At 41.8% G+C, this 20,857-nt stretch overlaps 1 protein-coding gene and 1 long non-coding RNA gene across 3 annotated transcripts in view; one reads left to right on the plus strand and one right to left on the minus strand.

The window, feature by feature from the left end:
- The window catches only part of LOC142906303 (uncharacterized), a 52,903-nt gene that overhangs the window by 28,031 nt on the left and 4,015 nt on the right, over nucleotides 1-20,857 (minus strand). The gene's annotated exons all lie outside the window — the stretch shown is intronic.
- LOC142906302 (plasmolipin-like) overlaps nucleotides 1-20,857 on the plus strand; it is a 35,086-nt gene that overhangs the window by 10,171 nt on the left and 4,058 nt on the right. For both annotated transcript variants that reach the window (XM_076053845.1, XM_076053844.1), the window contains exon 4: nucleotides 1,416-1,535. In XM_076053845.1, the coding sequence (XP_075909960.1) occupies nucleotides 1,416-1,535 (120 nt within the window). The remainder of the gene's footprint in view (nucleotides 1-1,415; nucleotides 1,536-20,857) is intronic.

Here is a 20,857-nt window from a genome sequence, read left to right on the forward strand (position 1 = left end):
CCTCCTCTTTTCAAAAAATAGATGGACTAGTCCTGGCAAACAGCCAATCGTTGCGCGTGACGCAAACGTTATTTTTATATATATAAATAAATACATATGCCGTTTTCAAAATAAATTTATGCAAACCGACACACCTGATGATGACCGTTTGAGTTATGGTCGAAACGTCGTGAGAATTTTTTATTGTTTTATATATATATTTTGTTATTTTGTTGTTTCTCTTCAACGTGACTTTACCGAAAAAACTAAGAATATAACATTCGCACTTACGAACAACATTCACACTTACGAACACCACTCGCACTTACGAACAACATTCACACTTACGAACACCACCCATGCTTACAAACACCCATGCTAATGAACACCCGCGCTTACGAACATCCGCACCTACGAATTCCTGCACTTACGAACAACATTCACGCTTACGAACACCACCCACACTTACGAACACCCTCACTTATGAACACCCTTGCTTAAGAAAACACCCACCCGCGCTCACGAACACCCATGCTAATGAACACCCGCGCTTACGAACATCCGCACTTACGAATTCCTGCACTTACGAACACCACTCGCACTTAAGAACACCCGCACTTACGCACACCACCCACACTTACGCACACCACCCACACTTACGAACACCACCCGCACATATGAACACCCGCACATATGAACACCCACACTTATGAAAACCCTCACTGATGAACCAGCATCCATGGCATTATTTTTAACATCGACTTTGCGAACTCGTACCGGCAAACTGAAGCACGTCACTACTTTGTTCAGTGGAGCGATCCTCTGTGAGTCACAGCCTCCCGCAGGGCGTGTTTATGTGTGTGTGTGTGCTCATGCGCACGTGTGTGTGTGTTTGAAAGTAAATATACAGCAGCAGGCGTCAGGGTCGGGCTCAAACCCACGACCTCCTGTGTACCAGGCGAGGTAGTTGATGACGTCACGCGATTTTGGACGATTTTTTACAGCCCCCTCCCTCCCTAGTCACACCGCGTCACAAAAAGTCAGACCTCCCACCCCCCTCAAATATGAGGTCACAAAGCTCTGCCCGCCCCGCCCCCCAAAAATAAAACATGCTTCAAATCGCTTTAAACTATTTGTCATTGTAGTGCGTATTTAATGTGGCGCTGCACTCTGATGTTGTAGGATAAAATATTTATAAAAAAAAGTCTATTTAAATAAGTAGAACGTGTTGTCTATATTTATTTAAAGTTGCGCATTTTGATGTGACGTCACATTTCTCACCCCCACCCCCTCCCCGTCACAAATATCTGACCCCCCCCCCTCCACCCCTAGGTGCGTGACGTCATTTATGGACGGCCCCTAACAGCACTTGCCCAAACAGTCTGTTAAAGGCTACAGGGAGGGATATTTATTGTGTGTGTGTGTGGCTCGTGCAGGTCCTGTGTCTGGATGCCCTGTCGGCTGTCATGTATCTCACGGCGTTCATCACGGACGCAGCCTCGGTCCGGTTGGCATCGGGCGTCCCTTCCGTCTACAATCGCTGGGCTGCATCGACGGTAGAGATGGCAGGCGACATGGCCAGTTCCATCGTCAGAGACAAAGAGCTCCCAACGTGTAGACACAAAGAAAAAGATCTCCCAACGTGTAGACACAAAGACAAAGATCTCACAACGTGTAGACACAAAGACAAAGATCTCCCATCGTGTAGACACAAAGACAAAGATCTCACAACGTGTAGACACAAAGACAAAGATCTCCCATCGTGTAGACACAAAGACAAAGATCTCACAACGTGTAGAGACAAAGACAAAGATCTCACAACGTGTAGAGACAAAGACAAAGATCTCCCATCGTGTAGAGACAAAGACAAAGATCTCACAACGTGTAGACACAAAGACAAAGATCTCACAACGTGTAGACACAAAGACAAAGATCTCACAACGTGTAGAGACAGAGACAAAGATCTCACAACGTGTAGAGACAAAGACAAAGATCTCACAACGTGTAGACACAAAGACAAAGATCTCACAACGTGTAGAGACAGAGACAAAGATCTCCCATCGTGTAGACACAAAGACAAAGATCTCCCATCGTGTAGACACAAAGACAAAGATCTCCCATCGTGTAGACACAAAGACAAAGATCTCCCAATGTGTAGACACAAAGACAAAGATCTCCCATCGTGTAGAGACAAAGACAAAGATCTCCCATCGTGTAGACACAAAGACAAAGACCTCCCATCGTGTAGAGACAAAGACAAAGATCTCCCATCGTGTAGAGACAAAGACAAAGATCTCACAACGTGTAGACACAAAGACAAAGATCTCCCAATGTGTAGACACAAAGACAAAGATCTCCCAATGTGTAGAGACAAAGACAAAGATCTCCCATCGTGTAGACACAAAGACAAAGATCTCCCAACGTGTAGAGACAAAGACAAAGATCTCCCATCGTGTAGAGACAAAGACAAAGATCTCACAACGTGTAGACACAAAGACAAAGATCTCACAACGTGTAGAGACAAAGACAAAGATCTCCCATCGTGTAGACACAAAGACAAAGATCTCACAACGTGTAGACACAAAGACAAAGATCTCCCAACGTGTAGACACAAATACAAAGATATCACAACGTGTAGACACAAAGACAAAGATCTCACAATGTGTAGACACAAAGACAAAGATCTCCCAACGTGTAGACACAAAGACAAAGATCTCACAACGTGTAGACACAAAGACAAAGATCTCACAACGTGTAGAGACAAAGACAAAGATCTCACAACGTGTAGAGACAAAGACAAAGATCTCACAACGTGTAGACACAAAGACAAAGATCTCACAACGTGTAGACACAAAGACAAAGATCTCACAACGTGTAGACACAAAGACAAAGATCTCCCATCGTGTAGACACAAAGACAAAGATCTCCCATCGTGTAGAGACAAAGACAAAGATCTCCCATCGTGTAGACACAAAGACAAAGATCTCACAACGTGTAGACACAAAGACAAAGATCTCACAACGTGTAGACACAAAGACAAAGATCTCACAACGTGTAGAGACAGAGACAAAGATCTCACAACGTGTAGAGACAAAGACAAAGATCTCACAACGTGTAGACACAAAGACAAAGATCTCACATCGTGTAGACACAAAGACAAAGATCTCCCATCGTGTAGACACAAAGACAAAGATCTCCCAACGTGTAGAGACAAAGACAAAGATCTCCCAACGTGTAGACACAAAGACAAAGATCTCACAACGTGTAGACACAAAGACAAAGATCTCCCAACGTGTAGACACAAAGACAAAGCAAAGATATCACAACGTGTAGACACAAAGACAAAGATCTCACAATGTGTAGACACAAAGACAAAGATCTCCCAACGTGTAGACACAAAGACAAAGATCTCACAACGTGTAGACACAAAGACAAAGATCTCACAACGTGTAGAGACAAAGACAAAGATCTCACAACGTGTAGAGACAAAGATCTCACAACGTGCAGACACAAAGACAAAGATCTCATAACGTGTAGACACAAAGACAAAGATCTCACAACGTGTAGACACAAAGACAAAGATCTCCCATCGTGTAGACACAAAGACAAAGATCTCCCATCGTGTAGAGACAAAGACAAAGATCTCCCATCGTGTAGACACAAAGACAAAGATCTCACAACGTGTAGACACAAAGACAAAGATCTCACAACGTGTAGACACAAAGACAAAGATCTCACAACGTGTAGAGACAGAGACAAAGATCTCACAACGTGTAGAGACAAAGACAAAGATCTCACAACGTGTAGACACAAAGACAAAGATCTCACAACGTGTAGAGACAGAGACAAAGATCTCCCATCGTGTAGACACAAAGACAAAGATCTCCCATCGTGTAGACACAAAGACAAAGATCTCCCATCGTGTAGACACAAAGACAAAGATCTCCCATCGTGTAGACACAAAGACAAATATCTCCCAACGTGTAGAGACAAAGACAAAGATCTCCCATCGTGTAGAGACAAAGACAAAGATCTCCCAACGTGTAGAGACAAAGACAAAGATCTCCCAACGTGTAGACACAAAGACAAAGATCTCACAACGTGTAGACACAAAGACAAAGATCTCCCAACGTGTAGACACAAAGACAAAGATATCACAACGTGTAGACACAAAGACAAAGATCTCACAATGTGTAGACACAAAGACAAAGATCTCCCAACGTGTAGACACAAAGACAAAGATCTCCCAACGTGTAGAGACAAAGACAAAGATCTCACAACGTGTAGTCACAAAGACAAAGATCTCCCAACGTGTAGAGACAAAGACAAAGATCTCCCAACGTGTAGACACAAAGACAAAGATCTCACAACGTGTAGTCACAAAGACAAAGATCTCCCATCGTGTAGAGACAAAGACAAAGATCTCACAACGTGTAGAGACAAAGACAAAGATCTCCCATCGTGTAGAGACAAAGACAAAGATCTCACAACGTGTAGACACAAAGACAAAGATCTCCCATCGTGTAGAGACAAAGACAAAGATCTCACAACGTGTAGACACAAAGACAAAGATCTCCCATCGTGTAGAGACAAAGACAAAGATCTCCCATCGTGTAGAGACAAAGATCTCACATCGTGTAGACACAAAGACAAAGATCTCACAACGTGTAGACACAAAGACAAAGATCTCCCATCGTGTAGACACAAAGACAAAGATCTCACAACGTGTAGACACAAAAACAAAGATCTCCCATCGTGTAGAGACAAAGACAAAGATCTCCCAACGTGTAGACACAAAGACAAAGATCTCCCATCGTGTAGACACAAAGACAAAGATCTCACAACGTGTAGACACAAAGACAAAGATCTCACAACGTGTAGACACAAAGACAAAGATCTCACAACCTGTAGACACAAAGACAAAGATCTCACATCGTGTTGACACAAAGACAAAGATCTCACAACGTGTAGACACAAAGACAAAGATCTCACAACGTGTAGAGACAAAGACAAAGCTCTCCCATCGTGTAGACACAAAGACAAAGATCTCACAACGTGTAGAGACAAAGACAAAGATCTCACAACGTGTAGAGACAAAGACAAAGATCTCACAACGTGTAGACACAGAGACAAAGATCTCACAACGTGTAGAGACAAAGACAAAGATCTCACAACGTGTAGACACAAAGACAAAGATCTCACATCGTGTAGACACAAAGACAAAGATCTCACAACGTGTAGACACAAAGACAAAGATCTCACAACGTGTAGAGACAAAGACAAAGCTCTCCCATCGTGTAGACACAAAGACAAAGATCTCACAACGTGTAGAGACAAAGACAAAGATCTCACAACGTGTAGAGACAAAGACAAAGATCTCACAACGTGTAGACACAGAGACAAAGATCTCACAACGTGTAGAGACAAAGACAAAGATCTCACAACGTGTAGACACAAAGACAAAGATCTCACATCGTGTAGACACAAAGACAAAGATCTCCCATCGTGTAGACACAAAGACAAAGATCTCCCAACGTGTAGAGACAAAGACAAAGATCTCCCAACGTGTAGACACAAAGACAAAGATCTCACAACGTGTACACAAAGACAAAGATCTCCCAACGTGTAGACACAAAGACAAAGATATCACAACGTGTAGACACAAAGACAAAGATCTCACAATGTGTAGACACAAAGACAAAGATCTCCCAACGTGTAGACACAAAGACAAAGATCTCACAACGTGTAGACACAAAGACAAAGATCTCACAACGTGTAGAGACAAAGACAAAGATCTCACAACGTGTAGAGACAAAGACAAAGATCTCACAACGTGTAGACACAAAGACAAAGATCTCACAACGTGTAGACACAAAGACAAAGATCTCACAACGTGTAGAGACAAAGACAAAGATCTCACAACGTGTAGAGACAAAGACAAAGATCTCACAACGTGTAGACACAAAGACAAAGATCTCACAACGTGTAGACACAAAGACAAAGATCTCACAACGTGTAGACACAAAGACAAAGATCTCCCATCGTGTAGACACAAAGACAAAGATCTCCCATCGTGTAGAGACAAAGACAAAGATCTCCCATCGTGTAGACACAAAGACAAAGATCTCACAACGTGTAGACACAAAGACAAAGATCTCACAACGTGTAGACACAAAGACAAAGATCTCACAACGTGTAGAGACAGAGACAAAGATCTCACAACGTGTAGAGACAAAGACAAAGATCTCACAACGTGTAGACACAAAGACAAAGATCTCACAACGTGTAGAGACAGAGACAAAGATCTCCCATCGTGTAGACACAAAGACAAAGATCTCCCATCGTGTAGACACAAAGACAAAGATCTCCCATCGTGTAGACACAAAGACAAAGATCTCCCATCGTGTAGACACAAAGACAAAGATCTCCCAACGTGTAGAGACAAAGACAAAGATCTCCCATCGTGTAGAGACAAAGACAAAGATCTCCCAACGTGTAGACACAAAGACAAAGATCTCACAACGTGTAGACACAAAGACAAAGATCTCCCAACGTGTAGACACAAAGACAAAGATATCACAACGTGTAGAGACAAAGACAAAGATCTCACAACGTGTAGACACAAAGACAAAGATCTCACAACGTGTAGACACAAAGACAAAGATCTCACAACGTGTAGAGACAGAGACAAAGATCTCACAACGTGTAGAGACAAAGACAAAGATCTCACAACGTGTAGACACAAAGACAAAGATCTCACAACGTGTAGAGACAGAGACAAAGATCTCCCATCGTGTAGACACAAAGACAAAGATCTCCCATCGTGTAGACACAAAGACAAAGATCTCCCATCGTGTAGACACAAAGACAAAGATCTCCCATCGTGTAGACACAAAGACAAAGATCTCCCAACGTGTAGAGACAAAGACAAAGATCTCCCATCGTGTAGAGACAAAGACAAAGATCTCCCAACGTGTAGAGACAAAGACAAAGATCTCACAACGTGTAGACACAAAGACAAAGATCTCACAACGTGTAGACACAAAGACAAAGATCTCACAACGTGTAGACACAAAGACAAAGATCTCACAACGTGTAGAGACAAAGACAAAGATCTCACAACGTGTAGAGACAAAGACAAAGATCTCACAACGTGTAGACACAAAGACAAAGATCTCACAACGTGTAGACACAAAGACAAAGATCTCACAACGTGTAGACACAAAGACAAAGATCTCCCATCGTGTAGACACAAAGACAAAGATCTCCCATCGTGTAGAGACAAAGACAAAGATCTCCCATCGTGTAGACACAAAGACAAAGATCTCACAACGTGTAGACACAAAGACAAAGATCTCACAACGTGTAGACACAAAGACAAAGATCTCACAACGTGTAGAGACAGAGACAAAGATCTCACAACGTGTAGAGACAAAGACAAAGATCTCACAACGTGTAGACACAAAGACAAAGATCTCACAACGTGTAGAGACAGAGACAAAGATCTCCCATCGTGTAGACACAAAGACAAAGATCTCCCATCGTGTAGACACAAAGACAAAGATCTCCCATCGTGTAGACACAAAGACAAAGATCTCCCATCGTGTAGACACAAAGACAAAGATCTCCCAACGTGTAGAGACAAAGACAAAGATCTCCCATCGTGTAGAGACAAAGACAAAGATCTCCCAACGTGTAGACACAAAGACAAAGATCTCACAACGTGTAGACACAAAGACAAAGATCTCCCAACGTGTAGACACAAAGACAAAGATATCACAACGTGTAGAGACAAAGACAAAGATCTCACAACGTGTAGACACAAAGACAAAGATCTCACAACGTGTAGACACAAAGACAAAGATCTCACAACGTGTAGAGACAGAGACAAAGATCTCACAACGTGTAGAGACAAAGACAAAGATCTCACAACGTGTAGACACAAAGACAAAGATCTCACAACGTGTAGAGACAGAGACAAAGATCTCCCATCGTGTAGACACAAAGACAAAGATCTCCCATCGTGTAGACACAAAGACAAAGATCTCCCATCGTGTAGACACAAAGACAAAGATCTCCCATCGTGTAGACACAAAGACAAAGATCTCCCAACGTGTAGAGACAAAGACAAAGATCTCCCATCGTGTAGAGACAAAGACAAAGATCTCCCAACGTGTAGACACAAAGACAAAGATCTCACAACGTGTAGACACAAAGACAAAGATCTCCCAACGTGTAGACACAAAGACAAAGATATCACAACGTGTAGAGACAAAGACAAAGATCTCACAACGTGTAGTCACAAAGACAAAGATCTCTCAACGTGTAGAGACAAAGACAAAGATCTCCCAACGTGTAGAGACAAAGACAAAGATCTCCCAACGTGTAGACACAAAGACAAAGATCTCACAACGTGTAGACACAAAGACAAAGATCTCCCAACGTGTAGACACAAAGACAAAGATATCACAACGTGTAGACACAAAGACAAAGATCTCACAATGTGTAGACACAAAGACAAAGATCTCCCAACGTGTAGACACAAAGACAAAGATCTCCCAACGTGTAGAGACAAAGACAAAGATCTCACAACGTGTAGTCACAAAGACAAAGATCTCCCAACGTGTAGAGACAAAGACAAAGATCTCCCAACGTGTAGACACAAAGACAAAGATCTCACAACGTGTAGTCACAAAGACAAAGATCTCCCATCGTGTAGAGACAAAGACAAAGATCTCACAACGTGTAGAGACAAAGACAAAGATCTCCCATCGTGTAGAGACAAAGACAAAGATCTCACAACGTGTAGACACAAAGACAAAGATCTCCCATCGTGTAGAGACAAAGACAAAGATCTCACAACGTGTAGACACAAAGACATAGATCTCCCATCGTGTAGAGACAAAGACAAAGATCTCCCATCGTGTAGAGACAAAGATCTCACATCGTGTAGACACAAAGACAAAGATCTCACAACGTGTAGACACAAAGACAAAGATCTCCCATCGTGTAGACACAAAGACAAAGATCTCACAACGTGTAGACACAAAAACAAAGATCTCCCATCGTGTAGAGACAAAGACAAAGATCTCCCAACGTGTAGACACAAAGACAAAGATCTCCCATCGTGTAGACACAAAGACAAAGATCTCACAACGTGTAGACACAAAGACAAAGATCTCACAACGTGTAGACACAAAGACAAAGATCTCACAACCTGTAGACACAAAGACAAAGATCTCACATCGTGTAGACACAAAGACAAAGATCTCACAACGTGTAGACACAAAGACAAAGATCTCACAACGTGTAGAGACAAAGACAAAGCTCTCCCATCGTGTAGACACAAAGACAAAGATCTCACAACGTGTAGAGACAAAGACAAAGATCTCACAACGTGTAGAGACAAAGACAAAGATCTCACAACGTGTAGACACAGAGACAAAGATCTCACAACGTGTAGAGACAAAGACAAAGATCTCACAACGTGTAGACACAAAGACAAAGATCTCACATCGTGTAGACACAAAGACAAAGATCTCACAACGTGTAGACACAAAGACAAAGATCTCACAACGTGTAGAGACAAAGACAAAGCTCTCCCATCGTGTAGACACAAAGACAAAGATCTCACAACGTGTAGAGACAAAGACAAAGATCTCACAACGTGTAGAGACAAAGACAAAGATCTCACAACGTGTAGACACAGAGACAAAGATCTCACAACGTGTAGAGACAAAGACAAAGATCTCACAACGTGTAGACACAAAGACAAAGATCTCACATCGTGTAGACACAAAGACAAAGATCTCCCATCGTGTAGACACAAAGACAAAGATCTCCCAACGTGTAGAGACAAAGACAAAGATCTCCCAACGTGTAGACACAAAGACAAAGATCTCACAACGTGTAGACACAAAGACAAAGATCTCCCAACGTGTAGACACAAAGACAAAGATATCACAACGTGTAGACACAAAGACAAAGATCTCACAATGTGTAGACACAAAGACAAAGATCTCCCAACGTGTAGACACAAAGACAAAGATCTCACAACGTGTAGACACAAAGACAAAGATCTCACAACGTGTAGAGACAAAGACAAAGATCTCACAACGTGTAGAGACAAAGACAAAGATCTCACAACGTGTAGACACAAAGACAAAGATCTCACAACGTGTAGACACAAAGACAAAGATCTCACAACGTGTAGAGACAAAGACAAAGATCTCACAACGTGTAGAGACAAAGACAAAGATCTCACAACGTGTAGACACAAAGACAAAGATCTCACAACGTGTAGACACAAAGACAAAGATCTCACAACGTGTAGACACAAAGACAAAGATCTCCCATCGTGTAGACACAAAGACAAAGATCTCCCATCGTGTAGAGACAAAGACAAAGATCTCCCATCGTGTAGACACAAAGACAAAGATCTCACAACGTGTAGACACAAAGACAAAGATCTCACAACGTGTAGACACAAAGACAAAGATCTCACAACGTGTAGAGACAGAGACAAAGATCTCACAACGTGTAGAGACAAAGACAAAGATCTCACAACGTGTAGACACAAAGACAAAGATCTCACAACGTGTAGAGACAGAGACAAAGATCTCCCATCGTGTAGACACAAAGACAAAGATCTCCCATCGTGTAGACACAAAGACAAAGATCTCCCATCGTGTAGACACAAAGACAAAGATCTCCCATCGTGTAGACACAAAGACAAAGATCTCCCAACGTGTAGAGACAAAGACAAAGATCTCCCATCGTGTAGAGACAAAGACAAAGATCTCCCAACGTGTAGACACAAAGACAAAGATCTCACAACGTGTAGACACAAAGACAAAGATCTCCCAACGTGTAGACACAAAGACAAAGATATCACAACGTGTAGAGACAAAGACAAAGATCTCACAACGTGTAGACACAAAGACAAAGATCTCACAACGTGTAGACACAAAGACAAAGATCTCACAACGTGTAGAGACAGAGACAAAGATCTCACAACGTGTAGAGACAAAGACAAAGATCTCACAACGTGTAGACACAAAGACAAAGATCTCACAACGTGTAGAGACAGAGACAAAGATCTCCCATCGTGTAGACACAAAGACAAAGATCTCCCATCGTGTAGACACAAAGACAAAGATCTCCCATCGTGTAGACACAAAGACAAAGATCTCCCATCGTGTAGACACAAAGACAAAGATCTCCCAACGTGTAGAGACAAAGACAAAGATCTCCCATCGTGTAGAGACAAAGACAAAGATCTCCCAACGTGTAGACGCAAAGACAAAGATCTCACAACGTGTAGACACAAAGACAAAGATCTCCCAACGTGTAGACACAAAGACAAAGATATCACAACGTGTAGAGACAAAGACAAAGATCTCACAACGTGTAGTCACAAAGACAAAGATCTCCCAACGTGTAGAGACAAAGACAAAGATCTCCCAACGTGTAGACACAAAGACAAAGATCTCACAACGTGTAGTCACAAAGACAAAGATCTCCCAACGTGTAGAGACAAAGACAAAGATCTCCCATCGTGTAGAGACAAAGACAAAGATCTCACAACGTGTAGACACAAAGACAAAGATCTCCCATCGTGTAGAGACAAAGACAAAGATCTCCCATCGTGTAGAGACAAAGACAAAGATCTCACATCGTGTAGACACAAAGACAAAGATCTCACAACGTGTAGACACAAAGACAAAGATCTCACAACGTGTAGACACAAAGACAAAGATCTCACAACCTGTAGACACAAAGACAAAGATCTCACATCGTGTAGACACAAAGAAAAAGATCTCACAACGTGTAGACACAAAGACAAAGATCTCACAACGTGTAGACACAAAGACAAAGATCTCACAACGTGTAGAGACAAAGACAAAGATCTCACAACGTGTAGAGACAAAGACAAAGATCTCACAACGTGTAGACACAAAGACAAAGATCTCACAACGTGTAGACACAAAGACAAAGATCTCACAACGTGTAGACACAAAGACAAAGATCTCCCATCGTGTAGACACAAAGACAAAGATCTCCCATCGTGTAGAGACAAAGACAAAGATCTCCCATCGTGTAGACACAAAGACAAAGATCTCACAACGTGTAGACACAAAGACAAAGATCTCACAACGTGTAGACACAAAGACAAAGATCTCACAACGTGTAGAGACAGAGACAAAGATCTCACAACGTGTAGAGACAAAGACAAAGATCTCACAACGTGTAGACACAAAGACAAAGATCTCACATCGTGTAGACACAAAGACAAAGATCTCCCATCGTGTAGACACAAAGACAAAGATCTCCCAACGTGTAGAGACAAAGACAAAGATCTCCCAACGTGTAGACACAAAGACAAAGATCTCACAACGTGTAGACACAAAGACAAAGATCTCCCAACGTGTAGACACAAAGACAAAGATATCACAACGTGTAGACACAAAGACAAAGATCTTACAATGTGTAGACACAAAGACAAAGATCTCCCAACGTGTAGACACAAAGACAAAGATCTCACAACGTGTAGACACAAAGACAAAGATCTCACAACGTGTAGAGACAAAGACAAAGATCTCACAACGTGTAGAGACAAAGACAAAGATCTCACAACGTGTAGACACAAAGACAAAGATCTCACAACGTGTAGACACAAAGACAAAGATCTCACAACGTGTAGACACAAAGACAAAGATCTCCCATCGTGTAGACACAAAGACAAAGATCTCCCATCGTGTAGAGACAAAGACAAAGATCTCCCATCGTGTAGACACAAAGACAAAGATCTCACAACGTGTAGACACAAAGACAAAGATCTCACAACGTGTAGACACAAAGACAAAGATCTCACAACGTGTAGAGACAGAGACAAAGATCTCACAACGTGTAGAGACAAAGACAAAGATCTCACAACGTGTAGACACAAAGACAAAGATCTCACAACGTGTAGAGACAGAGACAAAGATCTCCCATCGTGTAGACACAAAGACAAAGATCTCCCATCGTGTAGACACAAAGACAAAGATCTCCCATCGTGTAGACACAAAGACAAAGATCTCCCATCGTGTAGACACAAAGACAAAGATCTCCCAACGTGTAGAGACAAAGACAAAGATCTCCCATCGTGTAGAGACAAAGACAAAGATCTCCCAACGTGTAGAGACAAAGACAAAGATCTCCCAACGTGTAGACACAAAGACAAAGATCTCACAACGTGTAGACACAAAGACAAAGATCTCCCAACGTGTAGACACAAAGACAAAGATATCACAACGTGTAGACACAAAGACAAAGATCTCACAATGTGTAGACACAAAGACAAAGATCTCCCAACGTGTAGACACAAAGACAAAGATCTCCCAACGTGTAGAGACAAAGACAATGATCTCACAACGTGTAGTCACAAAGACAAAGATCTCCCAACGTGTAGAGACAAAGACAAAGATCTCCCAACGTGTAGACACAAAGACAAAGATCTCACAACGTGTAGTCACAAACACAAAGATCTCCCATCGTGTAGAGACAAAGACAAAGATCTCACAACGTGTAGAGACAAAGACAAAGATCTCACATCGTGTAGACACAAAGACAAAGATCTCCCAACGTGTAGAGACAAAGACAAAGATCTCCCATCGTGTAGAGACAAAGACAAAGATCTCACAACGTGTAGACACAAAGACAAAGATCTCCCATCGTGTAGAGACAAAGACAAAGATCTCCCATCGTGTAGAGACAAAGACAAAGATCTCACATCGTGTAGACACAAAGACAAAGATCTCACAACGTGTAGACACAAAGACAAAGATCTCCCATCGTGTAGACACAAAGACAAAGATCTCACAACGTGTAGACACAAAAACAAAGATCTCCCATCGTGTAGAGACAAAGACAAAGATCTCCCAACGTGTAGACACAAAGACAAAGATCTCCCATCGTGTAGACACAAAGACAAAGATCTCACAACGTGTAGACACAAAGACAAAGATCTCACAACGTGTAGACACAAAGACAAAGATCTCACAACCTGTAGACACAAAGACAAAGATCTCACATCGTGTAGACACAAAGACAAAGATCTCACAACGTGTAGACACAAAGACAAAGATCTCACATCATGTAGACACAAAGACAAAGATCTCACAACGTGTAGACACAAAGACAAAGATCAACGTGTAGAGACAAAGACAAAGATCTCCCATCGTGTAGAGACAAAGACAAAGATCTCCCAACGTGTAGAGACAAAGACAAAGATCTCCCAACGTGTAGACACAAAGACCAAGATCTCCCATCGTGTAGACACAAAGACAAAGATCTCACATCGTGTAGAGACACAGACAAAGATCTCACAACGTGTAGAGACAAAGACAAAGATCTCCCAACGTATAGAGACAAAGACAAAGATCTCCCATCGTGTAGACACAAAGACAAAGATCTCACATCGTGTAGAGACAAAGACAAAGATCTCCCATCGTGTAGAGACAAAGACAAAGATCTCACAACGTGTAGACACAAAGACAAAGATCTCCCATCGTGTAGACACAAAGACAAAGATTTCACATCGTGTAGAGACAAAGACAAAGATCTCACAACGTGTAGACACAAAGACAAAGATCTCCCATCGTGTAGACACAAAGACAAAGATCTCACAACGTGTAGAGACAAAGACAAAGATCTCCCATCGTGTAGACACAAAGACAAAGATCTCCCATCGTGTAGAGACAAAGACAAAGATCTCCCATCGTGTAGAGACAAAGACAAAGATCTCCCAACGTGTAGAGACAAAGACAAATATCTCACAACGTGTAGAGACAAAGACAAAGATCTCACAACGTGTAGACACAAAGACAAAGATCTCACATCGTGTAGACACAAAGACAAAGATCTCACAACGTGTAGAGACAAAGACAAAGATCTCACATCGTGTAGACACAAAGACAAAGATCTCACAACGTGTAGACACAAAGACAAAGATCTCACAATGTGTAGACACAAAGACAAAGATCTCACAACGTGTAGACACAAAGACAAAGATCTCCCAACGTGTAGACACAAAGACAAAGATCTCACAACGTGTAGACACAAAGACAAAGATCTCACAACGTGTAGACACAAAGACAAAGATCTCCCATCGTGTAGAGACAAAGACAAAGATCTCCCAATGTGTAGACACAAAGACAAAGATCTCCCAACGTGTAGACACAAAGACAAAGATCTCCCATCGTGTAGACACAAAGACAAATATCTCCCATCGTGTAGAGACAAAGACAAAGATCTCACAACGTGTAGACACAAAGACAAAGATCTCCCATCGTGTAGAGACAAAGACAAAGATCTCCCAATGTGTAGACACAAAGACAAAGATCTCCCATCGTGTAGACACAAAGACAAAGATCTCACATCGTGTAGACACAAAGACAAATATCTCCCATCGTGTAGACACAAAGACAAAGATCTCACAACGTGTAGACACAAAGACAAAGATCTCACAACGTGTAGACACAAAGACAAAGATCTCCCAACGTGTAGAGACAAAGACAAAGATCTCCCATCGTGTAGACACAAAGACAAAGATCTCCCAATGTGTAGACACAAAGACAAAGATCTCCCATCGTGTAGACACAAAGACAAAGATCTCACATCGTGTAGACACAAAGACAAAGATCTCACAACCTGTAGACACAAAGACAAAGATCTCACATCGTGTAGACACAAAGACAAAGATCTCACAACGTGTAGACACAAAGACAAAGATCTCACAACGTGTAGACACAAAGACAAAGATCTCCCAACGTGTAGAGACAAAGACAAAGATCTCCCATCGTGTAGAGACAAAGACAAAGATCTCCCAACGTGTAGACGCAAAGACAAAGATCTCACAACGTGTAGACACAAAGACAAAGATCTCCCAACGTGTAGACACAAAGACAAAGATATCACAACGTGTAGAGACAAAGACAAAGATCTCACAACGTGTAGTCACAAAGACAAAGATCTCCCAACGTGTAGAGACAAAGACAAAGATCTCCCAACGTGTAGACACAAAGACAAAGATCTCACAACGTGTAGTCACAAAGACAAAGATCTCCCAACGTGTAGAGACAAAGACAAAGATCTCCCATCGTGTAGAGACAAAGACAAAGATCTCACAACGTGTAGACACAAAGACAAAGATCTCCCATCGTGTAGAGACAAAGACAAAGATCTCCCATCGTGTAGAGACAAAGACAAAGATCTCACATCGTGTAGACACAAAGACAAAGATCTCACAACGTGTAGACACAAAGACAAAGATCTCACAACGTGTAGACACAAAGACAAAGATCTCACAACCTGTAGACACAAAGACAAAGATCTCACATCGTGTAGACACAAAGAAAAAGATCTCACAACGTGTAGACACAAAGACAAAGATCTCACAACGTGTAGACACAAAGACAAAGATCTCACAACGTGTAGAGACAAAGACAAAGATCTCACAACGTGTAGAGACAAAGACAAAGATCTCACAACGTGTAGACACAAAGACAAAGATCTCACAACGTGTAGACACAAAGACAAAGATCTCACAACGTGTAGACACAAAGACAAAGATCTCCCATCGTGTAGACACAAAGACAAAGATCTCCCATCGTGTAGAGACAAAGACAAAGATCTCCCATCGTGTAGACACAAAGACAAAGATCTCACAACGTGTAGACACAAAGACAAAGATCTCACAACGTGTAGACACAAAGACAAAGATCTCACAACGTGTAGAGACAGAGACAAAGATCTCACAACGTGTAGAGACAAAGACAAAGATCTCACAACGTGTAGACACAAAGACAAAGATCTCACATCGTGTAGACACAAAGACAAAGATCTCCCATCGTGTAGACACAAAGACAAAGATCTCCCAACGTGTAGAGACAAAGACAAAGATCTCCCAACGTGTAGACACAAAGACAAAGATCTCACAACGTGTAGACACAAAGACAAAGATCTCCCAACGTGTAGACACAAAGACAAAGATATCACAACGTGTAGACACAAAGACAAAGATCTTACAATGTGTAGACACAAAGACAAAGATCTCCCAACGTGTAGACACAAAGACAAAGATCTCACAACGTGTAGACACAAAGACAAAGATCTCACAACGTGTAGAGACAAAGACAAAGATCTCACAACGTGTAGAGACAAAGACAAAGATCTCACAACGTGTAGACACAAAGACAAAGATCTCACAACGTGTAGACACAAAGACAAAGATCTCACAACGTGTAGACACAAAGACAAAGATCTCCCATCGTGTAGACACAAAGACAAAGATCTCCCATCGTGTAGAGACAAAGACAAAGATCTCCCATCGTGTAGACACAAAGACAAAGATCTCACAACGTGTAGACACAAAGACAAAGATCTCACAACGTGTAGACACAAAGACAAAGATCTCACAACGTGTAGAGACAGAGACAAAGATCTCACAACGTGTAGAGACAAAGACAAAGATCTCACAACGTGTAGACACAAAGACAAAGATCTCACAACGTGTAGAGACAGAGACAAAGATCTCCCATCGTGTAGACACAAAGACAAAGATCTCCCATCGTGTAGACACAAAGACAAAGATCTCCCATCGTGTAGACACAAAGACAAAGATCTCCCATCGTGTAGACACAAAGACAAAGATCTCCCAACGTGTAGAGACAAAGACAAAGATCTCCCATCGTGTAGAGACAAAGACAAAGATCTCCCAACGTGTAGAGACAAAGACAAAGATCTCCCAACGTGTAGACACAAAGACAAAGATCTCACAACGTGTAGACACAAAGACAAAGATCTCCCAACGTGTAGACACAAAGACAAAGATATCACAACGTGTAGACACAAAGACAAAGATCTCACAATGTGTAGACACAAAGACAAAGATCTCCCAACGTGTAGACACAAAGACAAAGATCTCCCAACGTGTAGAGACAAAGACAATGATCTCACAACGTGTAGTCACAAAGACAAAGATCTCCCAACGTGTAGAGACAAAGACAAAGATCTCCCAACGTGTAGACACAAAGACAAAGATCTCACAACGTGTAGTCACAAACACAAAGATCTCCCATCGTGTAGAGACAAAGACAAAGATCTCACAACGTGTAGAGACAAAGACAAAGATCTCACATCGTGTAGACACAAAGACAAAGATCTCCCAACGTGTAGAGACAAAGACAAAGATCTCCCATCGTGTAGAGACAAAGACAAAGATCTCACAACGTGTAGACACAAAGACAAAGATCTCCCATCGTGTAGAGACAAAGACAAAGATCTCCCATCGTGTAGAGACAAAGACAAAGATCTCACATCGTGTAGACACAAAGACAAAGATCTCACAACGTGTAGACACAAAGACAAAGATCTCCCATCGTGTAGACACAAAGACAAAGATCTCACAACGTGTAGACACAAAAACAAAGATCTCCCATCGTGTAGAGACAAAGACAAAGATCTCCCAACGTGTAGACACAAAGACAAAGATCTCCCATCGTGTAGACACAAAGACAAAGATCTCACAACGTGTAGACACAAAGACAAAGATCTCACAACGTGTAGACACAAAGACAAAGATCTCACAACCTGTAGACACAAAGACAAAGATCTCACATCGTGTAGACACAAAGACAAAGATCTCACAACGTGTAGACACAAAGACAAAGATCTCACATCATGTAGACACAAAGACAAAGATCTCACAACGTGTAGACACAAAGACAAAGATCTCACAATGTGTAGAGACAAAGACAAAGATCTCCCAACGTGTAGAGACAAAGACAAAGATCTCACAACGTGTAGAGACAAAGACAAAGATCTCCCATCGTGTAGAGACAAAGACAAAGATCTCCCAACGTGTAGAGACAAAGACAAAGATCTCCCAACGTGTAGACACAAAGACCAAGATCTCCCATCGTGTAGACACAAAGACAAAGATCTCACATCGTGTAGAGACACAGACAAAGATCTCACAACGTGTAGAGACAAAGACAAAGATCTCCCAACGTATAGAGACAAAGACAAAGATCTCCCATCGTGTAGACACAAAGACAAAGATCTCACATCGTGTAGAGACAAAGACAAAGATCTCCCATCGTGTAGAGACAAAGACAAAGATCTCACAACGTGTAGACACAAAGACAAAGATCTCCCATCGTGTAGACACAAAGACAAAGATTTCACATCGTGTAGAGACAAAGACAAAGATCTCACAACGTGTAGACACAAAGACAAAGATCTCCCATCGTGTAGACACAAAGACAAAGATCTCACAACGTGTAGAGACAAAGACAAAGATCTCCCATCGTGTAGACACAAAGACAAAGATCTCCCATCGTGTAGAGACAAAGACAAAGATCTCCCATCGTGTAGAGACAAAGACAAAGATCTCCCAACGTGTAGAGACAAAGACAAATATCTCACAACGTGTAGAGACAAAGACAAAGATCTCACAACGTGTAGACACAAAGACAAAGATCTCACATCGTGTAGACACAAAGACAAAGATCTCACAACGTGTAGAGACAAAGACAAAGATCTCACATCGTGTAGACACAAAGACAAAGATCTCACAACGTGTAGACACAAAGACAAAGATCTCACAATGTGTAGACACAAAGACAAAGATCTCACAACGTGTAGACACAAAGACAAAGATCTCCCAACGTGTAGACACAAAGACAAAGATCTCACAACGTGTAGACACAAAGACAAAGATCTCACAACGTGTAGACACAAAGACAAAGATCTCCCATCGTGTAGAGACAAAGACAAAGATCTCCCAATGTGTAGACACAAAGACAAAGATCTCCCAACGTGTAGACACAAAGACAAAGATCTCCCATCGTGTAGACACAAAGACAAATATCTCCCATCGTGTAGAGACAAAGACAAAGATCTCACAACGTGTAGACACAAAGACAAAGATCTCCCATCGTGTAGAGACAAAGACAAAGATCTCCCAATGTGTAGACACAAAGACAAAGATCTCCCATCGTGTAGACACAAAGACAAAGATCTCACATCGTGTAGACACAAAGACAAATATCTCCCATCGTGTAGACACAAAGACAAAGATCTCACAACGTGTAGACACAAAGACAAAGATCTCACAACGTGTAGACACAAAGACAAAGATCTCCCAACGTGTAGAGACAAAGACAAAGATCTCCCATCGTGTAGACACAAAGACAAAGATCTCCCAATGTGTAGACACAAAGACAAAGATCTCCCATCGTGTAGACACAAAGACAAAGATCTCACATCGTGTAGACACAAAGACAAAGATCTCCCATCGTGTAGACACAAAGACAAAGATCTCACAACGTGTAGACACAAAGACAAAGATCTCACAACGTGTAGACACAAAGACAAAGATCTCCCAACGTGTAGAGACAAAGACAAAGATCTCCCATCGTGTAGACACAAAGACAAAGATCTCCCAACGTGTAGACACAAAGACAAAGATCTCACATCGTGTAGACACAAAGACAAAGATCTCACAACGTGTAGACACAAAGACAAAGATCTCCCAACGTGTAGACACAAAGACAAAGATCTCACATCGTGTAGACACAAAGACAAAGATCTCCCATCGTGTAGACACAAAGACAAAGATCTCACAACGTGTAGAGACAAAGACAAAGATCTCACAACGTGTAGAGACAAAGACAAAGATCTCACAACGTGTAGACACAAAGACAAAGATCTCCCATCGTGTAGAGACAAAGACAAAGATCTCACATCGTGTAGAGACAAAGACAAAGATCTCACAACGTGTAGAGACAAAGACAAAGATCTCCCATCGTGTAGACACAAAGACAAAGATCTC

Source organism: Petromyzon marinus, chromosome 63, assembly GCF_048934315.1.
Source record: "Petromyzon marinus isolate PM22_M1 ecotype Great Lakes invasive population chromosome 63, UKy_Petmar_22M1.pri1.0, whole genome shotgun sequence".
Taxonomy (NCBI): Eukaryota; Metazoa; Chordata; class Hyperoartia; order Petromyzontiformes; family Petromyzontidae; genus Petromyzon; species Petromyzon marinus.